This window comes from Labrus bergylta, chromosome 10 (genome assembly GCF_963930695.1).
Source record: "Labrus bergylta chromosome 10, fLabBer1.1, whole genome shotgun sequence".
NCBI lineage: Eukaryota > Metazoa > Chordata > Actinopteri > Labriformes > Labridae > Labrus > Labrus bergylta.
In genome coordinates this window covers 25136735-25162797 of record NC_089204.1, presented here as the reverse complement: position 1 = coordinate 25162797, position 26063 = coordinate 25136735, and the positions used below count along the sequence as shown (strand labels likewise).

The 26063-nt window shown below is 41.2% G+C and overlaps 1 protein-coding gene across 1 annotated transcript in view; it reads right to left on the bottom strand.

Moving 5' to 3' along the window:
* Positions 1-26063, bottom strand: part of wdfy4 (WDFY family member 4) — a 50841-nt gene extending 24778 nt beyond the window's left edge. The window contains exons 1-41 of the mRNA XM_029279154.2: positions 25893-26063; positions 23581-23838; positions 21360-21471; positions 20496-20623; positions 20151-20279; positions 19858-20047; positions 19134-19323; positions 18649-18809; positions 17023-17255; positions 16790-16929; positions 15989-16119; positions 15735-15836; positions 15413-15603; positions 12807-13522; positions 12565-12658; positions 11367-11581; positions 11139-11242; positions 10676-10865; positions 10308-10384; positions 10002-10220; positions 9640-9818; positions 9185-9416; positions 7999-8150; positions 7813-7924; positions 7533-7723; positions 7288-7437; positions 7069-7142; positions 6594-6752; positions 6385-6479; positions 5792-5885; positions 5497-5699; positions 4307-4473; positions 4118-4237; positions 3857-4036; positions 3618-3782; positions 1992-2118; positions 1723-1874; positions 1271-1509; positions 774-895; positions 465-656; positions 266-375 (exon numbers count right to left, since the gene is read on the bottom strand). Coding sequence (XP_029134987.2) covers positions 266-375; positions 465-656; positions 774-895; positions 1271-1509; positions 1723-1874; positions 1992-2118; positions 3618-3782; positions 3857-4036; positions 4118-4237; positions 4307-4473; positions 5497-5699; positions 5792-5885; positions 6385-6479; positions 6594-6752; positions 7069-7142; positions 7288-7437; positions 7533-7723; positions 7813-7924; positions 7999-8150; positions 9185-9416; positions 9640-9818; positions 10002-10220; positions 10308-10384; positions 10676-10865; positions 11139-11242; positions 11367-11581; positions 12565-12658; positions 12807-13522; positions 15413-15603; positions 15735-15836; positions 15989-16119; positions 16790-16929; positions 17023-17255; positions 18649-18809; positions 19134-19323; positions 19858-20047; positions 20151-20279; positions 20496-20623; positions 21360-21471; positions 23581-23838; positions 25893-25913 — 6816 coding nt within the window. The 5' untranslated portion in view covers positions 25914-26063. The remainder of the gene's footprint in view (positions 1-265; positions 376-464; positions 657-773; positions 896-1270; positions 1510-1722; positions 1875-1991; positions 2119-3617; positions 3783-3856; positions 4037-4117; positions 4238-4306; positions 4474-5496; positions 5700-5791; positions 5886-6384; positions 6480-6593; positions 6753-7068; positions 7143-7287; positions 7438-7532; positions 7724-7812; positions 7925-7998; positions 8151-9184; positions 9417-9639; positions 9819-10001; positions 10221-10307; positions 10385-10675; positions 10866-11138; positions 11243-11366; positions 11582-12564; positions 12659-12806; positions 13523-15412; positions 15604-15734; positions 15837-15988; positions 16120-16789; positions 16930-17022; positions 17256-18648; positions 18810-19133; positions 19324-19857; positions 20048-20150; positions 20280-20495; positions 20624-21359; positions 21472-23580; positions 23839-25892) is intronic.

Below are 26063 nucleotides of genomic sequence, written 5' to 3'. Positions count from 1 at the left end.
GCCTAACAGATATCAATTACTATGCCCACTCAGGGGCAATCAGCTGTGATAATCCAAATCCATTTAAAGAAATAATCAAACACCCCCACAGGGCTGGACGGCCCACAGCACAAAACACAGCAGTGACTTTGGGAGGAGTGTTTTGGGCACAGCGCTCGGGGCAGCAGGGACACTTCGGGAAAAGGTGCTCACCCTGGAGGCCAACACTCGCAAAGGGATACACATATCTCCATGCAGACGAAGGAAACTCTGAGTGTTTATTTACCTCTGCTGTGACTGACTCTTTGTCCGGTTTGCCCAAAACTAAGCGGACAGCGCTACTGATCACATCAAACTTCGTCTGAGAGCCACTCGCCAGCTTTTTCTTCTGAGACTCTGAGAAGACATACAAACAAAATATAAATGCCGAGGACATGGAGCGCGCATCTCATCTTTCTGCAGTTATTATTAGAGTGAGAGGTCACCTGTGTGTAGCAGCCAGGCTTTGTGTGCCGTCTCCTCCCACAGAGGACTTATTTCAGTCATGCTGACAGGCCCTGTCTGCACCGTGTGGCCTGCTGAGATCTCTATCTTATAGGTTTCCTCCAGTGTGTGTTGTCTCTCTGTCATGATCTTTGACCAGCAGGCCTCCACTAAGGACACCAGTTCTCTGTCATCTGAAACACACATGTTTTCTTGGGACTCAATAAACTTCATAAGAGCTAGAAAATCTACAAAAAATGTCAGGCTAAGGTCATGAATGTAAATAAACGCTCACATTCAGGCGCTCATACCTGTGGTTAAGTCTGCTCCGTTGCTGAGGCGTGCAGAAAGTCTGGTTTTGGCACCAAACAGGTGGGAATACGTTTTCCTGTTGTGCACCTTTTGTGCCACCAATCCAAAACCTTCAGGGTAGCTGCAAAAAGTTTGACAGTGTGATTATATTTAAATCCTGCTTTCTTCATATTTGTCTTTATAATGCCCTACAGAAGTATTCCTTACCACATTATGTCATGTTACATGTTAAAACTATAATGGATTTGGTTGAGGTCTTGGGTAAAGGACCAATAAAAAAATGTTTTTTAAGCTTTTTTTTGAAACACCAAACTTTGGTGCAAAGAGTTGCATTAAGGTGAACTTCAGAGGATGTCTGCTTTTTTGCTCTGCTCATGTTTATTATCAAAATGGTAAAAAGATCAAAAACTCTTCTTGAATTAGAAGTTGTGACACTTTTAAATATAGTGACAAATCCAAAGGGATATATAAGTGATGGTTTAGGTTTCACTTTTACCTGCCAGATCGTATCAATAACAGACAACGCAGAAGGCATGTGACGAAGTTCACGTTGGAATTGTAGGTTGCCATGACAACGTCCCAGCGTTCCATGAATGTCTGCAGCGCCCTGATGATCACTTCCTTTTCTTCTTGGCATTTTCGGGGTTGGGACAAGAAATAAAGCAGGACTTTGTTGGTGCAGGAGTAGAGAGCTGACACTGTCTTCTCTTTCTGACTTCGGCCTTTCTCCAGAGCCTGAAAGTACACGAGTGCATCTGTTATTATTCTGTGTAGAGCTGAAAAGAAAGAATAGTGACATATAGGCAGATTTTATATTCAAAATATACAATGCTACTAATGCTTTAAAGGAACCTTGTCCACAGTGAAAATCCATTTTAGTTGTATTAACAGATTTGCAGAAGTCAGAGTTTGCAGTTTAAGTAACATTCAAAGCTCTCTGTGTCTCACCACCCCGATCTGATCTGAGAGGAAGTTGAGCAAACTCTCCGGGTCACCCGCGAATGATCCGCAGTAAAGTTTCTGCAGCAGAGTTCTACTAAAGAGCACCACGTTCTCCATTAACGAGCTCATCTGTCCTTCAGGCGTCTGACTCTTGCAATCTGAGAGGAAACATTTGAAAAAAACAACATACATTTAGATGACAGATTTTTTTTTTATATAGCTTAACATAGTGATTTCATTGTGAGCTATAAGAAGAGTACACTTTGTAATTCTACCATGCGAGCTGAGATGAGTGTTGTTCTCTTCCTCGTGGCTGAGCATGTAGATGATGTCCATGATGAACTCCAGCAGCTCCGTTTGGAAACTCTGCCTCTGTTCAATCGATGCATCATCAGGGGAAAACTGTGAAATAAAAATTAAAAACATGATCATATCTGTTTAAAAAAAAAGCTTTGACAGTTTGACATAGGAACTGTCTTGGTAGTGATGGTAACATCTCATTTCATGTTGTCTCAAGTGTAGGTCTGGTGTGTGCACTCTGAAGTTTTTGGCCTGTCGGTCTTCTCCCCCTCCTAGTGGTGAATCACATTATTAACAGTATTTCCACTCTGCCTGCTTTAGTTACTGAGCAAAGAGTGGCACCTTCTGGAGAAGTGAGAGTCTTGCACTGACAGAAAATACTGAAGAGCTTCTGACAGAGTGAATATATTTTGATGATGACATATTAGTGTTGATGTTTCAGTGCAATGAGTGGGTTTAGATACACTTATCACGGTTTATAATGTGTGCATAGGAAGCTATAAAATAATCATGAATCATTTCTGTACTGAAGTAGGTTTTTAAGGTATTTCTGCTTTTCACTTGACAAAGGGAAACCCCCTTTATAATACCATTTAGTGAATCACAAAAGCAATTAACATGCAGACAACAAAGTGTCAAAAGAACCCGAGGACAGTCTGATGAAAGGCCTTTACAATTAGCAATTAGTCCTAAATATTCTGGCATTACATTTAAGACAATTTAAAAGTAAAACAAAATATGAACTTTAACATAAAGCCTAAAATGTACTGCAAAAGTTAAGTTGGTTTATCTCGGTTTTTGCACAATCCACCACAGCACTATTGTCTAATTTACCCTTTACTTGTACTTATTAGTCATTGCTCATTTTGTGTTTATTGTTGATATTTCATGTTGTAGTTTTTTCAACATAGAGTCCCTGTGTGTGTGTGTGTGTGTGTGTGTAAGCATACTTGGCCTCTAAAGTTGATCCTGATTCTGATTGGTTCAATGATTTGAATAAAAAATATAAAGTTACAGGTAAAACCGTTACCGGGGTCGGTAGGTTTAAAATCAAATCGTTAAATGTCCATTAAAGGAGATGATGCATGTTGTTTCATTTTAGTTGAGTTTTTTTTTTTTTTTTTTACAACTTTGATCTATATCTATAATACGTTCTGCCTCTCAGAGCTACATTTAGAGTAGATTGCAGATGTAGAGCAACAAGATTTTCTTCAGCAAACTGATTTTGCACATTGGAGCCAATTCTTTTGTCCTTCATATTCAGCAAACTGCTTTAATGTTTTTTTTTTTTTTTTTATTAAAGTTACAAGAATTCAAGTTTTTAGAAGTCTCTGACAAAAAGAGGTTCAGTTACTTTTCACAGAAATAGACAGATAATGTTCTTTAGAGGGTATTTTTATTTCTATACTCTCAACCCTTGAGAGCCTGTACTTTTTTTCACTTGTCCTTCAGTTAAGGAGTTTGAAAAGTACTTCTATCTTCACCCAAGTCTTTTTCTTTTAAGGTTTCTTCTTCTTTAGTAAAGACTGTGTATACTTTGCTAGCTTTGCTTGTGTGTGTTTGTTCGTGTGTGTTTTGTGTACTTGTGTGTATGTACTCACCTCCAGCAGCACAAGCAGAGGATGTGCGTTGGTGTTAGCAGAAGAGTTTAGCAGACTGTCCATTAGCAGAATGCGGATGAAGTCGTACACTGGCTTTCTGTTTGGATGACTCGTACATGTGTCTCCACCTTCACTCATGACACGAGGCTCAACCAAAGGATCCCCCTGAAAGAAAGTGATCAATGTTTAGACCTGACCTGAAGTGTTGGTGTTTCATAAATCCAGGGAACTACACAAACCTCTGAACCATCCAAAGGATACACAACTCCTGCTAGTGTATGGAGGAACTCTGGTGAGGCCCACAGCGGATCTCTTGGTCGAAGGTTGTGGAGCAAACAAAGGAATTGCATCATGCTGGCTGGGAGCTGCGACTCCCATGATGCATCAGTGTCTGGCATGTCATTTTTAGCAGGAACAGGCTGTAAAAGCATAAAGAAAAAGTCATAATCACACTGTGTGGAGATAAATACTGAGAAGATTTCAGATCTTTACACTCTTACCTGTGTGATGATGACTTTGACTAATTCTAGCAGAATTGTCACAGCTTCAACACAGAGCTGCGGAGCGGGGTTTTCTGCCTGGCTATCAATAAGAGACTGCAGAGTGTCGTCCAAAGGAACCTGCACATCACACGTTAAATTATGAGGGGGAAGATGAGGAAGATGACTACTAAGAAGACGACTACTTACGTTTCCCTCTGCAGTGTGACTGGCTTTCCTCCCCAGCAGCAGAGCAGCTAAGGCTTCATACACCTGAGGCAGGTGAGGGTGTCTGATCAGCAGCCCCTGAAGAACATTGAAGCCGGGACACGAGATGCTCGAGCACTCGTGAGACCAGGAATTGGCTCGCAGGTTGTCTGGTGAGAAGGCAAGGATCATTAAAAAAATGGTTAAGGATAAAAGAAAGCGCTCAGAACATTTGAATGGATTTAAAGTTGCTAAGTATTACCAATTTATTAGAAAAATCACAACGTTTCAGTCCCTCAGAACCTTTGTCAAGTGTGTTTTTTTTTCTTTTCAAGTAAGAGTTTGTCATCCTATCTTCAAGAGATAGTGGGTTGTGCAAACACCTCAAAAACAAAAAAAAACCAATGGATTTAAAGTTTAAAATACTGTGAACCTAAATTACCAAACGTAAAAAATCAACATCACTTAATTTTGAATTATAGTCGAAGTGCAAAATTAAAAGGGATTTTATCAGGGTTATGTGTAATGTGTTAAGACAAAAAAAAAAGTCCGGGGGGGGGGTTATGACATTGTATTTAAACTATTAGAAAATCAAATAATGAAGAGCTTTAAGTGACTATCCTTTGAAGATCATGTGCAACCCATTGCCTTCAAGACAAACTGCGATGGTGTTTAATTTTAAATGTCTGCTTTAAAAAAGTTTATAAAAGTCAATTTCAAAGTGTATATTTATACAGTACATCGTTTATTTCCATATAGATGATCTTACTCAAGTCATGATTGTGTTGCAAAATCAAGTATTGGTGAGTGAAACTATGTTAAAAAAAGGAATCTTTTTACAAGGCAGAAAATATGTGATATGTTCAGAAAAAATGTAAAAAGTCACATAATCTATTGCCCACCTTAGTACTGTTCTTCAGAATAATTAATCAAGCCATCATATGATTCTAGTCAAAGTATTAAAATAACAATATGAAAGAAGAAGAAATAGATTTTAAAAAACAAAAAAACTACTCGGCTCTTTGATTGAACAGTTTTTATAAACTCTCTGCTTTCACTGCTTGTTAAGTTTCATCATATTTCCTGTATATGTATTCAGTCCACTTTAAATGTACCCCCTCAGTTTAACGTACAGGCTGACTGAATGAATCTTATTGCTGCTTCACTGTGAGAAATCATTCAGCTTTATATACCCATGACAGCAAAGGGCTCCTGCATGCTCCCTATGAGCGTTGCTGGGAGGATCCCCTCTCTGAAGGCGCTCTGCTGGCCGGGACTCCACAGAAAGTGAGTGAGCAGGACGAGACCGAGCTTCAAGGTGGACGGGTGAAGGTGCGGCTGAAGGAAGAGCAGGAACCAATCGCTGCCCAGAGTATCTAATAAAACCTTCTGTTGACTAGGGAACAAAACAAAACATGACTTAAATTGAGCAAAGGTTTCTGCTGTAACATTTTGAGAGATATCTAAGTAGTAACTCATGCTACTCACTCTTTGGTCAGGCCGTCTGAGTGGAGGATCTCACAAAGAGAGAGTAACATCTGGTTGCGGATCCAGATGAGACCGGCTGGATCACAACTCTGAGCTAAAGCACAGAGCGGTTAAGTCTAGGTCAGTAACATTTCGTTTTTATTCCTGCATACATGAGACATCTGACGTGGTGTTGAAGCTCATGTGAGGTGTTTAGAGCTGGTTATGAAACAGATTTTAGTGAACGCTACAGTCATGCCTTTTTGTGAGCTACAAAAGCAAACAAGACCATAAGTGACTCATTTGTTCATTTATTATTTTCTGAACGCCTGGAGTCACTGCCACAGGGTAGGTGTCAGACAGAGTGTTTAAAGTATACTGCAGAAAGTCTTTTTATTCAATGGAATTGCAAACACTATTGAGGAGTGATGCAATTTACTTTTAAAAGAAAGCAGGATGAAATGTTTTAGACATTCACGGTACAAAATCAGCAAGAGGATACAAATCAAACCAACAAGACATATCTCTTTGTCAACAAGTGTCACCAACATCTCTACAAACTGAAAGTTCCTCACAGGAGCTTAAAGGTCGTTGCCTTGTGTTAAAAGTCTTACCTGATGTATCCTGTGGAAGACTACCTTCAGACAGCTGGTCACCTTCACCGATGTTACTTAGAGGCGGGAGCGTGTAGACTAGGAAGAGCCCCAGCCTGAGCAAAATAAAGGACATTTTTTAGAGCTTTTCCTACACACTTAAGTGATCTGCTCTGTTTATGAGGAACCTACAAACACTTTGTTTGACATGGTGAGTGTTAAAACTGTACCTGCTGATGTCCAGCGGAGCAAAGTGAGATTTGACCAGCGATGTGATGACACATGAAATGATCTTAACCTTCTTGACAGTCACGGCAGGATCAGAAAGCTTGAACAGTAGCTTTGGTAACAGACCTCCACTTTGAATGACTGCTGCATTTGCGCTGTCACTGCAAAGTGCACAGAGAGAATAACAGAGAGAGCACAAATATAAATCACAGCCTGTTCCCAGAAGGAGAAAAATCACATAACAAACTGGCTGAAACTCATCGGATTGTTTCGGTCGGACATTTCGTGATATTGATGACAGGCGGCTGAAGATGTTGACAGAGGAGCACATAAAGTCTGCTGTCAATCCAGAACAAGACCCTCTTTGTTGTGTTATCTAACTTGTTGTGTTACGGCCATGTGAGTTTATAATACATTAAATTAAAGCTAGAACATTTCTGTGTGATGTGGTCACAGGCTGTTAGCTGCGGAAATCACCTTGAGGATTTGAGGATTTCAGCAAAGTGGTTCAGAACCGAGATGTCCAGATTGTCTGAGGTCTTCTGCCACACCTGAAAAAAAAATTGCATAACAAGATAGAAACTTAAATGTTTAGCCTCAAGATGCAATTACAAACTTTCTCAATAAAAAGTGGATATAAAAGTTGTTTGATTCCCAACATGCTCTTAAGTTTTATGCTAAAACATGGACGCTTACCTCCAGGTCACAGAGCAGGGCCTGGAAAGCAGGTGTGTTCTGCAGGCAACCTGACGAGACCAGCTCCACTGAACTGGACAGATACAGAACCAGCTGAAAGGTTCTGTGGCTGATGAGACTGCTCTTCATCTTCAGTAGAAAAGCAAGCAGCTGTAAGCAGTAAAAGTTTGATACAAGAACAGATCAGAACAGAAATAAGATTTTTGATGTTTTTGACTCCATTGATTTCTCTCAATCACACCGACCTTGTATCCATTGATGCGCTTCATTTCCTGCTGCATGGCAGAATTGGTCTCCAGCACAGAAAGTAGAACTTTAACCGCTGCGTACAGAGAGCTGTCGTTTGGTGCCATTGCAACCAGACTGAGAATAACTGCAGGCCCACCAACATACAGGAAACCATTGGATGCACTGCTGGGAGTGAATGTACGCACACCTTCATGGAAGAGGACATGCCGTTACAAACTGTCCTAGAAGTTAAAAAAAAAAGGGCAAATAAAGGTATTCAAGAGATGTGTTTTTCACCATAATGTCCAACCAGAGCTGCTCCTATTGTGCGAGCTGTACCACTGAGGTGCTGACTGATGTTTCGAGCGAGGAACACAGGTGTGGACTGATCCCGGGATGGTATCCCCATCTGAAATGAAACATAATGATCGCTACTCTGTATCAAAGAAACAAACACGCAGGTTCATCATGGACTCACCTTACCTCTTTAGCAATCAGCCTGCAGTCCACCTCATTGTAGTCCTCTCTGATCTGAGCGACTGTTGTGAGCGTAGAAATCGCTGGATTGATTCCAAATGAAATCCTCTCCTCAGGAACCAGCCTGAGAGGGAGAGACTCGGCATCTGGATCATTACCTGAACATGGAGGTGAGAGAACACAGGATGTTTTAGAACAAATGCCTTACAAAAGGGAATCCAATGTGTCACCAGAATCATCACATCAGAAATCAGAAAACATTTATTTGCTAACATGTTTTTTTTTTTCTCCTCACATGAAACTTAAGTAGAAAGAATTTGAAGTATCCGATGGTTGTTCTGCATCAGTACAAGAGGTACAAATGTTCATCATGTGTTTTGCAGAGAAAATCGTGAATGCATGCAATGAGCACCATGCCAATATAATTTACTGCATGCCATCATGGTGGGAACACAAAAATGAGACAAAAAAAGCCAACAGGCTGACCGATTTAAAAACATTCCTAGGGATTCAGACCAAGCTGACAGTATAAAGAGAGGCTGTGAATTTTAAAATTGTTTACATTTCTCAAATCAGGCTGCAGGACTGTCTTAGTTATATTCATATAGTTCATGTTGAAATGCGTTTAAACTACAAAGTTTTTCCAAAGCCTTAGAAGTCCAGCTGTGATTTTATACACAATCCACTTCCTGGAACAGCCTCCATTTTTAATCATTATCTGATAGAAAACATTTTTATACCGTTCTTCTTGTACATCTTCTTGTTCCCTCCGGCAAACTCTAAAGATTGGAGTTCTTCCCTCTCTTCCAGAGTTCAGTTTCACCACTTTTTATGAAATTGTAACTGTTATAATTGATCTCAGTGGTTTTTTGTCACTGATTCTGAGTGTTTTTTGCGTTTTTGCTTGTTTTACTTTGCTTATAATCTCGACGGCATTGGAAATGATTGAAACCTCCGTGTCCTTTCGAGAATAAATAAAAGTTTGAAATGAAATGAAAACAATAAAAGATCTTTGTAAGGAGCTGGTTGGAGTGACTTCTCCAGTCAAGCCAACAAGCGACCAGCAGGGCAGGTCAGATGTGAGTTATGACAAACTAATGGTGTTCACTGTGATGTCTAAAAATAACTTGGAACGAGGAAATTACTTGCAGGAAGTGAACAACAGAAATTCCTAAGACATTCTGTGACTCACTTGCATTGCGCAGACCCAGAAAGTTTCCCAGGTAGGCGGTGCCTTGAGTGTAAACGACACGCACAGCGTCAGGGCCCAGAGTCTCTTCAAGCAGGTAAGAAGGACCCACCCTCCACACCAGAGCGGCATGCTCCTTCCAGAGAGCTGGTGTCCCTATCAGTCCGTACACATCGATCACTGCTGTGGGGTCCATGGAGGCGTACTGACCAGGGAACGGCTGAATATACCTCATCTGACAGAAAATGAAGAAAAACACATGAATACATAAGTTAGTTATTATATTGTTACGATACAATATGCAACACCTCTATTGGGACTATGGAGGAATTAGTCTTGGATTTGAGTGCTGCACACATTTAAATGCCTCTGGAGAATTATTTATAAATCTAATAGATAAAGTTATTAAGCACAACCACAAAATAGCAACATTGCATTTTTTTGTTTTCCCCCCATACCTTTCCTGTTCCCACTGCTTTGCCGTTTAAGTAGGCTGTAACCAGGCAGTTCTTCTTCACCTCCTTGGCCATGACCACGGTCAGGTGGTGCCACTGACCTGGGACCAGCATGCTGGAGCAGCGAAACCTCAGAGATGTGGGCAGAGAGGTGGGTGTGCAAACCTCTGGCTCCATCATATCTGTGTAACGGACAAGGAGAAAGGTATTCAGTCAGTCTTATGTAACTATTGTGCAGTCCTTCTTCAAACAGCATTGAAGGAGTAGCTGAGGGTACAAAGAGCCAAACAAATTCCTCAACATTTAAGTCAATAAGTGTGTAAAGTTCAATAGGAAAAAGTAATGGCCTGTTGTATTGCTCTTACCCAGGTATGTAAATGTTTCCTCCTCTGTGGAAATGACCAGACAGCCATCGTAGGCTGAGAAGGAGACAGACAGACAGACGTACTGCTGCTCCGTCCGGGACATGTGGCGGACCACCGACAGCAGACGGATCGGGTGGGAGTCACACGCAGAGCTGAACCTGTTGATCTGGAACCAGCAGGAAAAGGTGAGACCAGCTGTGGGAGGGAAACCCCGGCAGTCTGAAACAAGAGAGGGGGACAAGTAGACATTTTATTCAGATTTACTCACAAATACACAAGTGTTAAACTTCTAGAGGAATTAATTACCTCCTCCAATTCCACCTGTTGAGATTGAATCTGCAGTCACTCCTTTCACCGTGGCCAGAGAGGGCAGGAAGAGGCAGCTGAAAGCATCACAATGCAAAGATAATAGTAACGTAAAGTATCAGTTTTTATGATACAGAAAGTTGCTCATAAGCAGAAACTCACTGAAGTACATAATATGATTACTGTTGTGTGCACATCACAGGTACAGACTTTAGAAAGCCTCTATTAAATGTAATCCTAAATATGCATTTTCAAAAGCATAACAACCAGTTTCTGCATTTTTACCACTTGTTACTGAAACAATGAATTCCATCTTGTTTTCTTTATGCTACAAAATGAAACAGAAAACCAGTACAACAAGGACTCACCCGTATCCGCTCTCACTCATGTCAAACTCTACAAAGGCAGGTGAGGAGGAGACTCGGTGAGGTCTGAAGGTGCGCGGGGACGTCATCGACACCAGGCTGACGATCTGGTGGGAAGGGACTGCTGACGAGTCACTGTGAGACGGTGACTTCAACAAGCTGAACGTCCGCTTCAGTGTCTTTACTGGAGATGCTAAAGAGGAAACCAAAATACAACACATAAGCCGTTTAATGCAGGGAAGTGAGTCATAGTTAGGAGTGCTGAAAGCTTTCTGTATCATGATGTAATTAATTAGTTAATATGTTGAGGATTATTCATACTTAGATGATTAACAGCTGCTTACACTGATAGTAGACGTGTGTCCAAAAAAATATTAAACCTAAAGAGGATTGAATCTAACTGGCATCAGTAAAAAGCAGGCATACAACAAAAGAAAGGAATTAATACAATACAAAAGGTATGTACCGTTTGAAACAGGAGCTTTGACTGATTGTTGACAGTCCTGTTGCCTTTGCGCGGCTGATTTCTCTGCCGAGCACATGAGGGGCTCCCCTAAACACAGGAACTTCCTGTGGGAAGAAAACAAACACGTGTCGGGCACAGAACATTCTAGCATAGCAGAATAAATAAAATCCTCTTCATCTCCAGTAAATAAAGAAATGCATGTGTGTGAACGGAGAGAGCATGGCTAACCTGAAGTCAGGATGTGAGATGGCCTGGGAGGAGAGCTTCTCAAAGACACGTGTAACAGGCAGGTGTAATGGGTGGTGTGGATTCAGCAACATGCTCTGACAGTGAGCCAGCAGGGTGGACACCAGACCGCCCTCACACATTATCTGGCGGTTTTGCTCAGATTTGACCATGTCCTGGATGTGGTGCACCAGTGACAATTGGACCTCCATAGAAAGCTGAGACAGAGGGAGATAAACATTTAATTATGGCCTGTTGATGGATTAAAAAGAGTTGTTTCAATAATGATACCAGTACTGGAAATGTCTCTGATAAGACCTTAAAAGCAGGAGAAGTTTTCAGCGAGTTTAACTTTAGTAATCTAAGAGGGGATCTAAGATACTTTTTTAGCCAATCATACCATCATATACATTACTGTATGTCTGCCTGTAACGTTAACTGTTTTAGAGCATCAAAAAAATAACTACTCTAAAGTAATTTATCATAAGATGATGAAAAGGACAACATTGTGGTGCTAGCACAAAATGTTTCATTCATCAAAGTGTGCACATTTCTACATCAGTGTTTTCCACCAATTGTCTGTTTCTTTGTTTTTTACATTTCAGAGATATTGGAAAGGTTCTCGGAATCGGCAAACTCAATTTTTGGTATCAGAATCAGTATTTTATTTTACAGGGCGCCGGTAGCGTAGTGGTTAGTGCACGCGCCCCATGTACAGAGGCCATACTCCTCCCAGCGGGCGGCCCGGGTTTGAATCTAACCTGTGGCTCCTTTCCTGCATGTCAGTCCCCAATCTCTCTCTCCCTGATTTCTGACTCTATCCACTGTCCTGTCTCTACAATAAAGGTGCAAAAGCCCCCCAAAATCTTTTTTTTTTTTTAAATCAGTATTTTACGTATAGTTTACACATATATTTTCAATACATTTTTTGATGTAGTTAACATATAACGTGACTGCTGTCTTGTGTTTTTTTGCACATCACATTGCATTGCATCCTGTGGTTTTATACTGTTTTTAAGAATGAATGTTTTATTTGTCTTAAATCATTGATTTTTATAGGTTTGATTCAGCGAGTGTCATTTGAATTTAGTTGTATTGTAGTCTCACATCAGTCAAATGGCAATACGGCTTTTTATCAGTGTTCATATCATAACAAATATATTATAAATAATATTAAATATCATGAAACAGAAAAAGGTACCTGTGGGTCCTCAGGCGTAAACACCGAAGGAAGGAGAGTCATAATCACTCTGACTGCTCCGGGATGAAGGATAGTGTGATCGCAGGTTAACCTACTGAAAAACATAAAAAGAAAACATGGGTTGATAATTACAAGACAACATGTAGCTCCGATTTATGAGTAAATGATAGATGTGAATGTAGCAGGATTCATCTTTATTATCAGGCCTTCCACCACCTAAAAAAATAGTTAGAAATATCTACCTGTACTGGGACTCTGTGCAGACTGTGGAAATACTGGGTGCAGTGGATCTGGATCTTCCCGGTGTGTCCTCCTTGGATCCTAAGTGGACCGGAGGGGACCCTGAGTGCACCCCTTCACGTCCGGCTGGTGAATTTAATGTGTCTTTATCTCCATCACATCCATCCTCAGTTTGTAGTCCCAAGTATAACTCCCGAGGAGAGTATGTCCCGGTGGCGAACTGGTCGAGGTAGGACAGCAGCTTTACACATGTTCGAAGAGTGAGAGGCAGACCAGGCTGAGGTGTTGTGGAGGGAGAGGAGGGAGAGGAGGGAGCTTCAGGGGCCTCCGATAACTCCACAAACTGGTAGAAGTTTTTGACAGGAGACTGGTTTTCCTCTGCGGCCTTCTCTTCTCCATCAAATGTCTCGTTGTCAGGGCTGTCAGTGTGGAAGCAGCCCAGCTGGAGTAGAGCGTCTGCCAACCTTTCAAAAAAGCCCCCAGTCTCAAAATGGTGAGAATTTACGATGTGAAGATGCACAGCGGAGGCCAGGATGTGGAGAGTGAGGAGAAGGAGGTCCAGCAGAGGTTGATGCCCCAGGGACTTCCACACTTCTCCCTGAGGGGGGTGAGACAGAGCTCCCTCCATGTCGATCACCAGAGACAACAGTCCAGTGAAGCCCCCCGCTCTTCTGAAGGCGTCCCAGCTGTTTGGGTTTTCCAACACCTTCAACACGGACTGAAATACACAGGACGAGTCAGAGAGACAACTTTAACAATGAGCCTGGGAATCACATAACAGACATAAACATAATCACAGGCTAAGGCTAATGTGAGACATACACAAAAAAAATGCCTAAATGTGGTTTCAACTGATGTTTACTTGCAACCCAGTAGAAAATCTATTACATGATTGAAAACAAATGTGTTGCAGCAAAAAGCTTTATGAGTTTTGGATGTCTAAGGTCGCCAGAGTTAACGAAGACAAAGTGGGGGAACGAGCCAAAAGATGTTGGGAACCATTGCCTTATAATAATGAAATGTACTTTGATGGACACTAAGCTTTGCTTTAAGTCTCAGGGGTAAATTCACAAAAGGAATGCATAGCTTTTGCATCTGATAAAACATTTGCTACATCAGAAGAATCAGAATCAGAATCAGTTTGTATTGGCCAAGTGTGTGAGTGAGCACATACAAGGAATTTGACTCCAGTTTGACATGACTCTCATGTAAAGGCAAATTGACATACTACACCTAAAAAGTTAGACAACGGTAGCACAGAACATAATACTCAACTACAAGAAAAACTAAAACCCTGCTACTGTATATGCAGACCTATGGATACAAATAAATGACAACAAGATACCCTTTTATCTGCAAATCATGCACAGAGGGTTAAATGCATCCCAAACTGCCCTCATCTATATAATTGAGCATTATCAAAAATAACCATCACATACAACTTCTAATTTACAATCATCTGCTATTATGCTAACACTTATATCGTTATAATTGTTGCACATGTGTGTATATTTTTTAGATTTCACACTGTGTGCATGTTTGTATGTTCCTTTCTCTGTCTCCGCTTTGGGATCAATAAAGGTTTATCCCATCTTATCTTATATTTGGATCTAAAAAACAGCCTGAAATAATATTAACAGGAGACAAATAGTTGCAGAGCTGTCCGTGGAGAAAGCTCTCAGCTCCTCTTCAAATCAAGCCCAAAACAAGCAAACTGCACTGAGCTGCAAAACGCCACAAGTGTGTTTTCCCTGGAATACCATGAGCTCAATATCCTTTATGAATCAGACCTAAAGACGGGGAGGATAGCTGCCGCACATGATGCACAATTCACGTTGCTATCAGCGTCCTCATCCTCAGCCTCTATAAGCATCTCTGTAGTCAATTAAAACAATGTCATGAAAAATAGATGAAGCATACAGATATCTCATAAATCATTTTTGGTAACTAGTTTTTGGAGGTGAACAAAATCACATTAGCTTTATTCAATTTAGAGAGCTAATCCATCAGGTAGGTAATGTGTGAGGGAAATGTGATTAACTGAAACTGGAGTAATCACAATGGCTCTTAACACTTGCCAACCCAGGTCGCACCCAATCTGATTGCCACCTGCTTTAACCACGTTAGCACAAAGAACACACACACACACACACACACACACTAGCATGCATGAGGACACACACAAACACAAGCTCATACATGCATGCATGCACAAACAAGCATAGCACAGTCACACACCATGAATACACACAATAACTGCAAGTAAGAGCTCTTCTTGCTGCCATCTATAAAAACGGACACATACAGCGGGGTGTGTAACTCGGTTAAGCTTAATCACATCTCTGTCCCATTCACTGATCTGATAGAGGTGGTAATCTTCAGCGTGCCACCGCACAAGGCTGCCGACCTAATCGAATTGCCCCAGAGTTAACAGCTAAACCTGTTTTAGCAAATCAATCTGCATTTGTCTGTAATATAATCAGGGTCTTGCATGCTTAGAAAATAAATTCACTGGTTTATATATTTGAAGTGCATCACAATGCGTTGTGGTTTGATGTACAGTCGATGCAAAGTGAAGACTATGTTTAGAGTAAGAAACTGTGATCACCTGCAAAAGGTCCCGCTTCAACCCAAGTTCCTGCTGTGTAGAGGAGCAGAGTGCTCCTACGGCTGTACTCATGAACTCCTCGGGGTTAATCTCAGCGAGCTGCTCCAAAATACTCAGCGTGGGCCCTCGATACTGAGCCTCGTCCAGGAAGATCTTTATGTAGGGCACCATACCAAGGTCTCGCACTGAAACTGGAAAACACATGCAGGAGTAGAGTTGAAAGTTTTCTCACCAAAAGAAGAATAACAGAAAAGCGAAATGATTGCAGATTGCAAAACAGCGAAAAATACAAAGATGGGCATCTATAGAGGTGAACACGTACCTGTGTTTTTGATCGAACGCAAAGTAAGCGTTGACACAACCTGAAGCATACAGGCTGTGAGCAGTTTTTCCGTGTCTTCCACAGAAGGCAGCTGCTGAGGGTCTGAAGAGAGCAAAAACTTTTGATTAAAGTTTAAAATTGAACATAAAAAAAAAACTCACGCATGTCCACTTCAACTTGGTTCACTGAATAATGATCTTTGTAGTTTTTCAATCATTGTAACATGTGATTTGAGAGAAAATGGTGGTTCCTACTTATTTGAGAGGTAGAAACAACTCCAGCCTTCCTGATGATTTTAGCTCTCCTTCGAAGTTCCCCGAGCAGCAGCTCCAGCAGGCCCCGGTCACTCAGCACCTCAGCTAGCATACCACTGTGCACTGTCAGCCTACAGAGCAGAGGAGATGGAGCTTCATCCTGTCTAACTTCCATTATGTTTTTAATGATCAGACAAACCAAATTGTTGAACAACCATTTGGAGAGGGTTACGTTTATGGATTTGCCAAACTCAAAGAAGGACTGGACCAAATTTAAACCAATACTCCTCTTTCTGACAGCCACGGTAGGAATCCAGTTTGGGCCCTTGATCATTTATGATTTTCAGTCCAGATTTATTGGCAATGTGAGGGTTATACAGCTCAAATCTTTACCCTCCAAAACATGTCACACACTCATCAGTTCCTCCCAATAACTTCACGTTCAGAACAGGAAAGCCTTCCTCTTTTTTTCATTCATTCATCTCTGTTTCCGTTACATCTGCTTCCCTGTGAGACCACGTGAGATCAAACAAATTCAAATAAAGTTTACGATACTTTCACTTTATCCTGTAGTAAGTGATGAAACTCTATTTTCATATCCTCTATTTTCATATCCTCGACTGTCTGAATGATGGAGATTAAAGAGAAAACATCTCCATCTCTACACTTTTGTACATCATCCAAACTGATTTTTTAATCATTTAGAATAAAACTGCTACCGTCAGATTTTGGGTTCAAATGTTTAAAGTAGGATTATCACACACAGTTCTGAGGAAAATGTTTAAAACAAGCACTGCTTACCGGTGAAAACATGTGAGAGCCGCCACTCCGAACTCCAGCCCTTCCACTCCTCCAGCCAGCGTCCCGGCCCAGCTCTGCTTCAGCACAACAATAAGAGCCCACAAGGTCTCATGGGGGATGTAGTTCAACTTAAATACCACCTGTAGGAAACCGAGTAAGCAGAATTCATGTGGTAATCGTGCAAAAATAAAAAAAATGCACATGAACGTTGCTGTCGGCATGAGCAGTCGTACCATCTCAAGAAGTGAAAAGAACAGTTTTTGGACGGCCGCTGGTTTACGCCACAGACAGGCAGCCAGCTGAGCCATCGACTGAACCGTCCACTCCAGAAGGAAGAAATTGGCGGTGTCTCTCTCCCATATCGTTTGCACGGTTCGAAGAAGCTGGCAGCACAGCAGGGAATCCTCACAGCGCAGCAAGGGGGCCTGCAGCAGGTGGAAGGCCTGCAGGTTCTTTACTGCTGAACCTGAAGACAAAAAGTCCAACAGGAGATGAAGAATCACAAAAAGAGTCAACACACTAAAGGAGGTTTCAGTACGTTAATGCAAGATAAAATAACTGCATAAGATATATGTGATCAGATATAGTCTTTATGTAGGTTTGTTTTTCTAACTTTTTAAATGGCGAGATGATGTATTCCTCTGATAAACTAAGCCCCTGAGGTCGATTTATCCAAAAGATGTTTTGAATAGAAATCTCAATTTGTCACATTTCGCTCTTGCAAGGTCAGAGTCAGTTCTTAAGAAAAATGAAAAACAAGCAAATAACAAACAGCCTTTAATGCGGAACACACATTGGATCTCATGAAGCCAATTGAGTTTATTCATACATAGACAGATTGAAAGCAAACAACCTAACGTGCACGATGACAATAATATCGAAGCATAATCTGCCTTGATAGAGTTTGCTCTCTTCTTTGTCTAAATATTTAGAGAAGGTCTTAGTTTTGGGAGCCAAAACACACTTGCGTTTGTTGTGAATAAATACATACCTGGTTAGTAATAGGATTCATTTTCACACTTAGTCTAAATTGCATCAGAACCAAATAAGATCAGCGCAGAAAAAGTCCCCCAGTGCCTCTGCTGGACAGAGATCTACTCCTTGATGTGATGGATGGGTGCTGAATATGTGTGCCGTTGTCTCTGTTTGGCTAGGGATGCGTGTGTTTATTATGGACACTCTATTTATGAGTGTTGGATGGAGGTGTGTGTGCACATCTATGATAGATGGCTGGTTGCTGCAGGCCAGTGGTGAATGGATGTGGGGCATCCTAACAGAGTTAGACTGGAAGCCTCCACTTCATCATCCCAGACATAATCACCTCAGTTTCCTGTTAACCTGAGGGGTGGCGTGCTTTGCAGTGGGGATAGCGGTGGGGGAATTGCAAGTCAGGGAAGTGTGGGAAATTAAGGAAAAGGGAGTGGTGCAGTGTGGGTGGGTTATGTGGGGGCCAAAGTGCAAAGGAGGGATGAACTGTGTGGTCCAAAAGGGGGCCCGTTCCCCTCCTTACACTTGACTTGGTGATGCTTTGGAGTACTGTTTTTTTAAAAGTTTGACGCCAGTGTTGAGAACAACCCTGAACTATTTAATTAATACCTCAATGTACTAACCCAGAATTAAAAAAAATCACCTTGTTTCAGCAGGAATCAATTCTTTTGTTTGTGCTCCAAAAGAGAGCACTGTTATGTATGACTATTAGAAAGTAAAATAATGGTATCAGAACATCTCTGTTGGAATGCATATTTAGAGAATATGCGTCAGAGTTTCTCTCAATGATACAATCAACTACTAGAGATAAAAAAAAAGGAATGTTATTCAGATTGTTCCCATGCAGAGCTCAGGTTTAAGATGTGACCTACCTTTGGTGAGAGAGGGGTCAAACTTAAAGCCTGGAGGTTGAGGGTTGGTGACACAAAGAGCCACTCTCAGCTCAGTTTTTCCAAAGTGCGTGAAAGAAGCAATGAGCGCCAGCAACTCCTCCACAGGCTGGAACTGATCCACAGAAACTCCTTCCTCACACCTTAGGATGGCAAAACAATCAGAGGCAACACACAGTATATTCAATTCAATGAAAAACACAGAGAAAAACAAAGATTTATTTATTTTGACTCTCAGATTGGACAAATTGCATTTACAGGAACAATTACACTTTTTGAGTTGGCTGCATATTACCATGATGACACTTCAAGCCATTTTCATGAATTTTTATGGAGACAAAGATCAGATTCTTTTCATGTCTTTCCCAGTTATATCTAATTATATTATTTACTTGAGTTGTACTCAATCAAAAGGAGAACATCGAATTTCATTTAATTCTATTTCTTTTCATCTCCTTTCATCTCACCGTTTGAGGATGTTCTCAAGGGCCTTGTATCCGTTGTTGGTGTCAAACTCTATGAAGAGGGCTGGATTAAGGGTGTAGGTGTCTCTGATGAAGCTGAAAACAGCCACAGCCACCTCAGCAAGCAGCGACCCTGAGACATCAGGACTGATGTGCACCAGGTTCTGGATGCAGATACGAACACAATTCTTCCCTAAAAAGGAGAAGACAGTGTTACTGACAGTGGCCACACACTTGAAGCTTTCATTTTTTAGAAATGTGTCCGCACACGAGGGAACTTTATCACACTTCTCTCGAGTCATTTTTTTAAATTTTTTGCATCACCCATGTTTATCCATAGAATTAAAGATGTTATGGCAAAGAGCTTCAGAGTCATGTGAGCACACAAAAATGCTGAAAGATTGATCATTTCTTAATCTCCCAAAGAAATCAAAGTTAACTTTTCCGTACCAGAAAATTGGGGGGAAAAAAATAATTGCTGATGGGAGGCATCATGTGAAACATACTTGCACACAACTCTGCTCAGGATGTGTGGTCATGTGTCTCTGTATAATCAAATCATAGCTGGGACAAAAATATCTGTCTTCACCAGAAAAACATTACTAGATTAAATCAAAATATTCACTTTATATGCAGGAAGAATCCCAAATAGTTTTCCTTCAGCATTATATCATATCATAACTAGTGAACGAAGAAGAGCAGACAAATTAGTTTCGAGTGGCCTCACCCTGCAAGCATGGGACAGTGTTGCTCGTTGCTACAGCAGAGACTGCCTTGAGGACGCGGGAGGCCTGACGCCTCCAGTCCGCGCTGGTCTGATCCCATAGCGATGTGAGGCCGATGATGAGACACTGCAGCTCCTGAGATTCCACCAGTCTCTCCACGTTTACAGGCTGCCTACAAAGCTGGAGCAGAACCTGGAAAAGGGCGATGATTCAAAGCAAAGTCCACAAAAAAATTTAAAAAATAAAGAACAGAAGCAGCACTGAGGACATGCACATAGAGCTTTGGATATCTGACCTGTGTGAGAGGCTCCTGAAAGGTCTCTTCTATGGCGAGGTTCTCCTTCACAGAGGGAAGACATACTAACAGGTACAGGCATTTCACCAAAGCAGCAGGGAGCCCTGGGTTTATACAGGACAGTATTTCCTGCAAACACACACACAGACAAACACACAAACACCAAAGCAAGTACATTAACATTTTCCTTAAAAAAAAAAAAGAGATCCATCCAATGCCATTCATATAAACATGTGAAATTTCAATTTAATGTAAAAGATCATTAGATTATCAACATTAACCAAATGAAAGAAGGGGATCCTGATTTAAGTATTGTTTCACTTTAAAAACGTGTTCATCACTCACTGAGCTGTCAGCTGTCAGCAGCAGCAGAGACTTTAACAGCAGCCATCCCTGATTATCTTTTGCCTCACAGTTTGTGTCCTGAGTGTCCTGCCTCTGGAAGAACTGCACCACCTCACCCCGAGCTCCCTCTGAAAACAAACAGAGAGAATAATCAACATGAGCTGAACAACGACCCTTAAGAGTAAAGGTCTGAAACGAGCAGAAAAAACACAAGTCAGCAAGACTGTCGACATATCAAGTCAGACTCAATATTTGAGTCAAGCTTAACAAAGTGAATGTAGAATGCCACATGCAAATCTAAATGGCATTTGAGGGGTTACATGTTTTGAGAAAAGTTTCACTTCTATTTTTTTAAGCAGGAATTTGCATTTTCTAACAAGGGAAGTGTACTTTTTTTTTTTTTTTTAGTTCCTGTAAAATCGTTTTAACATTTGCACCTAAAAAAGACGAGCCGAGCTGCAAGGTGTGAAAGAAAAATCCCACCTTCGTTGGGTGAAAATGAGAACAAGTATAATTAAGGTACTTTATGCATCATGTTAGAACCTTTTAAAAACATTAAACCTTTCAATAGCTGCATTGAAAAGCAGAAGTGTGTAGTTCTCTACAAGTTAAAAAAAATAAGCTTTTTTCCTTTCTGGCAGAACAAGAAACATGTTTCATCATATCGAGATAAATATTTAAACACTTCTTTAACACAAGTTATTTAAACTTAGTTATAAAACATTATTGTTATAAACTCAATCTGTTTTGGAGTAACAGAAGTGATATTACAAATAAGAGGAAAACCCCTGCTGGTTAACCACAGCAAACTGAAAGTCCCTTTACCTGACAGGGGGGGGGGGGGGGGGGGGGGGTTGTCATTACCTGCAGGCCTTCCTGTTACTCTGCTGTGGATGTTCTGGATAACAGTGTCTGCAGTCAGACCAGCGAGCCCCTTTATGTTCAGACCATCAAGTCTGCCTCCCTCCTCACAGACCTGGAATCAGACGAGAGAATCCATCATACAAAGATACTGGAGAGCTAATAAAACAGCATAAAGCTTTTATTCATTAATTGGCAGAATGAGACCGGGGGTTATGTTCTTAGTGCTCTAATGCAAACTCCACTTTTAAGTGGAATTTTTAATGTGTCCAAAACTCCAATTTGAACATAGAAGTCTTTGTATGAAATGACATGTTGAGCTGACATTGAGTGGATTCAGATCAACCACAGCTGGTGTTTTATGAGATACAATAAAATATTTGTGACCATAGTATACAGGGGATCCCAGCTGCCCTTGTTACTGCACTGCATTATAAATAATAAAAGACATACAACTATATATACAATAAAGTGCATACAACTGTATATATGCTCATTTAAGGTCCATAAGAGGATCTCCTATTTCACTGAGTTTGCTGTTCTTAAGTGAGGCCCTACAAGCTGGTAAAATCTCAGGTCATGAGGCTAATGCATTCACCCACACACAGAGCAAAAACATAAACCAGAGAGTGCCTGCGTGTGTAGCTGTAAGCCCGATCAATAGCGTTGCATGCACAAACACGCAAATCAGTGATGGAATTAACACAATTCAGGCACAGAGTTTTTAGAAATTCCTCATAGTCCAATTAATCAAAGCAAAGCCTGAAGCTGCGGATGTGACTGCTTCACCTGCTTCATGTGAAAGTTGTGTTTTGATTTAATGAGAGACCGCATAGTACAAGTGATAAGATCAGCTGAGAGGGAGACATCTGACTGCCGCCTAAAAAGTGTCCTCAGGCACCCATTTAACCTTTTTACAGTTTGGTATTCATATGAACTGAGGCTCCACGATAACTGATCTGTTCAGAGCATTTTTCACACATGCACTCTTGGAGATTTCTAGAACATTTCAGGACAGAGAGCCTGTGATGTCTACCCGAGGTGCCTGTTCACATGTGCACCTCACAGCAGGAGAATAGAAGGGGGGGGGGGGTCCTCAGGAGGCAGGAGTTGCCGTAAAAAGGATGAAGCAGCAGAGTCCGATACTAGAGGTGACAGTTTTTGCCTGTTTGGGTTTTGGAGGCTAAATGTCACTGGATGTCACAGTATGGAATGAGAGGTACAGAACATACATGCAAACAGAAAAGAGTCAGAAGCAGCTTCACCTCACTCAAGAAGACTGCACTGGTCGCTCACTAGTCGTGTGATATAAACGCATATTACAGAGTTGCGGTCTTCCATCGGCTCACTTGGGATTTTACAAGGGGGGCTGGCGGAAAAATTCAGAGTAATATCGGGGCGGAAAAATTGCAATTTGCATTCCCAAAAATGTCTATTTGATGAGTTTTGTTTACAGTACGTGTAAAAAAAAAAAACACAAAATGATTCTCCAGTTGATTGTCTCAATTTGTTCAAGGTATAATGTGCAACGATTAAACATTAATAAAGCAGATATCAAACATATCGGTGTGTAATGCCTGCTTAAAAAAACAGCGGGGGAGAAAAACAAGCCCAAACTCCCTCTGGGCTTGTTGTTCTCAGCTTTGTGTTCATATGGACCGGAAAGGCTTCTCATTTCAGCTTGTGTATGTTACAAGATTTAAATATGTTCTAATCTGGAGAACCCCTCCCTGACCATCTGTTACTCCTGCCACCACCTAGAGATGCAGCCCCACCCACTCATGGATGCTGTTAGTTGAGTTATAATGGCAGGCTTTCCTCGCAAGAGTACGATTACAACATACTTTTGGTATAAAAGACTTCAAAGAAATAAGGACTTAATCAACTTTGGGTGGCATGTCGAAATGCAGATCAGTCGTAGAAATGGCTGCACTCGGCCTCAACACTAATGGAGGAGGGGGGAGGGGGGAGGGGGGAGGGGACGCTGTGATCTGAAGGGACAGCTTGTATTGGTTTGACAGACGGGTGTGAAAGTGCAACACCTACTTGGCATCTACTCCTGAAAAACACATACTCTACCTCTAACAAATAGAAGGTTGACATCTTCTAGAATTGAAAAAGTAATAACCCACTTGACAGCTGATTTTTTTTTTTTTGGGGGGGGGGGGGGGGGGGGGGGGGGGGGGGGGCGGGGATCTAACATTGACACCATGGTCCTCCATACCTGTATGTAAAGAGGAAGGACCTTGATGAGATGCTCCTCTCTCTGCTCTGAAGCAACATGGTCCGCTCTGAGGTCCGGGCTCGAGCACGTGTGAATCCCCAGCTCCTGCAGCTGTTCTCTCAGCACTTGTGGGAGATGAGGGTCGCTGCAGGAGCCCTCCACTTTGTCCAACTTCAGCTCCACGGAGACAGATAACTCTCCTGAAGCACTCAGCTCGCCAGTTTCCTTGTTGATCCTCTCCTTTTTAGCAGTCTGGTGCTTGAGGGGAAAGACAAAAATAGAGGAGTCTTATTCAACCTTTTATTTTTGAACACCCTAAGTTAACATGATTTCCAAAGTAACTTCATGTTTCCATTTAATGTCTCACTTCCCCAGCTCATGTTGTTTTAAATAAAAGCTTCCTTATCCTTCAAGCAGAGTGTCTGCATCCAAAATCCCCACACAGAAGAGCAGACTGACAGAAGTCATGTGCCTCATATTGTGTTATCCTAAAGCAGTCAGGGATCGGCATGGTGTAAGTGATAACCAATTATCAGTAATTGGAAGCATATAATTACCAAAAGGTCAAACCTCTACATGCTTTAAAGCTTCTCAGTGTTTACCATGGGCATTTTCTTGTGTCTGCTGCTTCATCCTGACTCATCCCTAAACAAGAGAAGACTTTATAACACTGTTAACCTGAGCGTTTAAGAATCCATTTTAACAGTCAAGTTATCTACCCTCCAGCAAACTCTAAGGATCGGAGTTCTTCCCTCTCTTCCAGAGTTTAGGAATTTGATGTCTAGCCACTTTAATGGGATCTCAGTGCTTTTTGTCACTGATTCTGAGTGTTTGTTGTTGTTTTTGCTTGTTTTACTGTGCTTGTTATCTCGACGGCATCGTAAATGGGGGAACCTTTAGCGTCCTTTCGAGAATAAATAAAGGTTTGAAATGAAATCTCTTCCCAGGTAAACATTACCCCCCCGAGTACTTTAATGATTTTCTTTTAGAGATTGAAAGTTTTAGACAGAAAACCAGGGGTAAAATCGTCTTTGTTCCCAAGGCCCCTTTTCTCAGGAATAACCTGTAAGATAAAATACGCCGCCTCGTCTTTGCCCTCTTTTTAAAACAAACTATTTGAGATGCACTTTTACTTGATGCTGCGCAAAATCTATTCAATCATATTCATCAAACCCCTTGTCGTATACTTCTCTTTAGCCTTCATTACCAGGGTGTTCTTCTTTAAATCCCTCTATTTTGTCGGCTCATTTTCATCTGTTTTCCCATGTGAAGCACTTTCTAGCCGTGTTTTGAAAGCTGGCTTATAAATAAAATGTATGATTCCCTTGATATTGGCGTCTTTTTTATTTGTTTTTCTGTTTTAAAATCTAATTTAGGAGTCGTTTTATAGTTCTATCCGAGTCTCTCTTACCTTTTTTAAATTACTTTTTGTATTATAAAGAGCACTGTTATATGCTTTGATATGAAAAGGAGCCATATAAATAATCCTGCCTTGCCTTTGTTGTTTCTGGCCTTTTCTCAAAAGTGATATGAAGTCACCAGCAGGTGCAGCAGTTTGGGAATATTTCCGAATCAGAATCAGAATCTGAAATACTTTATTAATCCCCATGGGGTAACACTTGTTTGTTTTGATTTTTTACAGCTTCTTAAAAGTTACTGGGCAATTTGGGATGCAAGAAAGCAAAAATCTTAACTTTTCTTTCAACATCAAACAGCTGCAACAATAGCAAAAACCCCATAGGATCTTCTGTCCTGATCAATGTGTCCCTTTATATTGATCATGTGCGATTATTCCTCTACAGCTTGAAGTCCTGAAGGAGGCTGCTTGAAGAAATGTCAAACACTTCTCCAAAACAAACAGCAGATGCATTAGTACTGTATGTATGAAGCTCTTTATGAACGTTGAGTCCTCATTCAATTCATATTATTCAGGTAGTTTCTGTTCAGAGACTTACACTCATGATGAACAATGAGGGAAACTGGCAGCGAGTGACTGCTTCAGCGAGAGGCCAAAGCCAATAGAATCACTTGTAATGTTGAGTAACGGGAAAAGCGGTTCACATTCCATAGAAATTCAACAATACTTTGAAGTTTCCTCATGTGAGACTGTTCTGTGTGCAGTAAGTGTGTGTGACAGAACGACAGTGGGGAAATAAAGCGCACAGGGACTCTTAAGATATTTCTCAATTTTTAAATAGAAAAGCAAATCAAACCTACAAGTGCATTAACTATGATAAACATTTAGACATGACAAAAGTACAGTAGAACATGCATAGATGTGTGTGGGTACTTCAGTCATATTGTATTCTTACCTGTCCTTGTGTTAGAGCCATCTGGGAGTTTCCAGGCTCCAAGAGGACGCTGTCATCTGTGCTGTGTGATCCCTACCGAGTGAGCGGTCTGTCCCATGTCAAGCTGAAAGACAAGCACAGGCCTGCTAAGACATGACTAGCGCCTACAATGTGGACCCTTCTGTACAACCG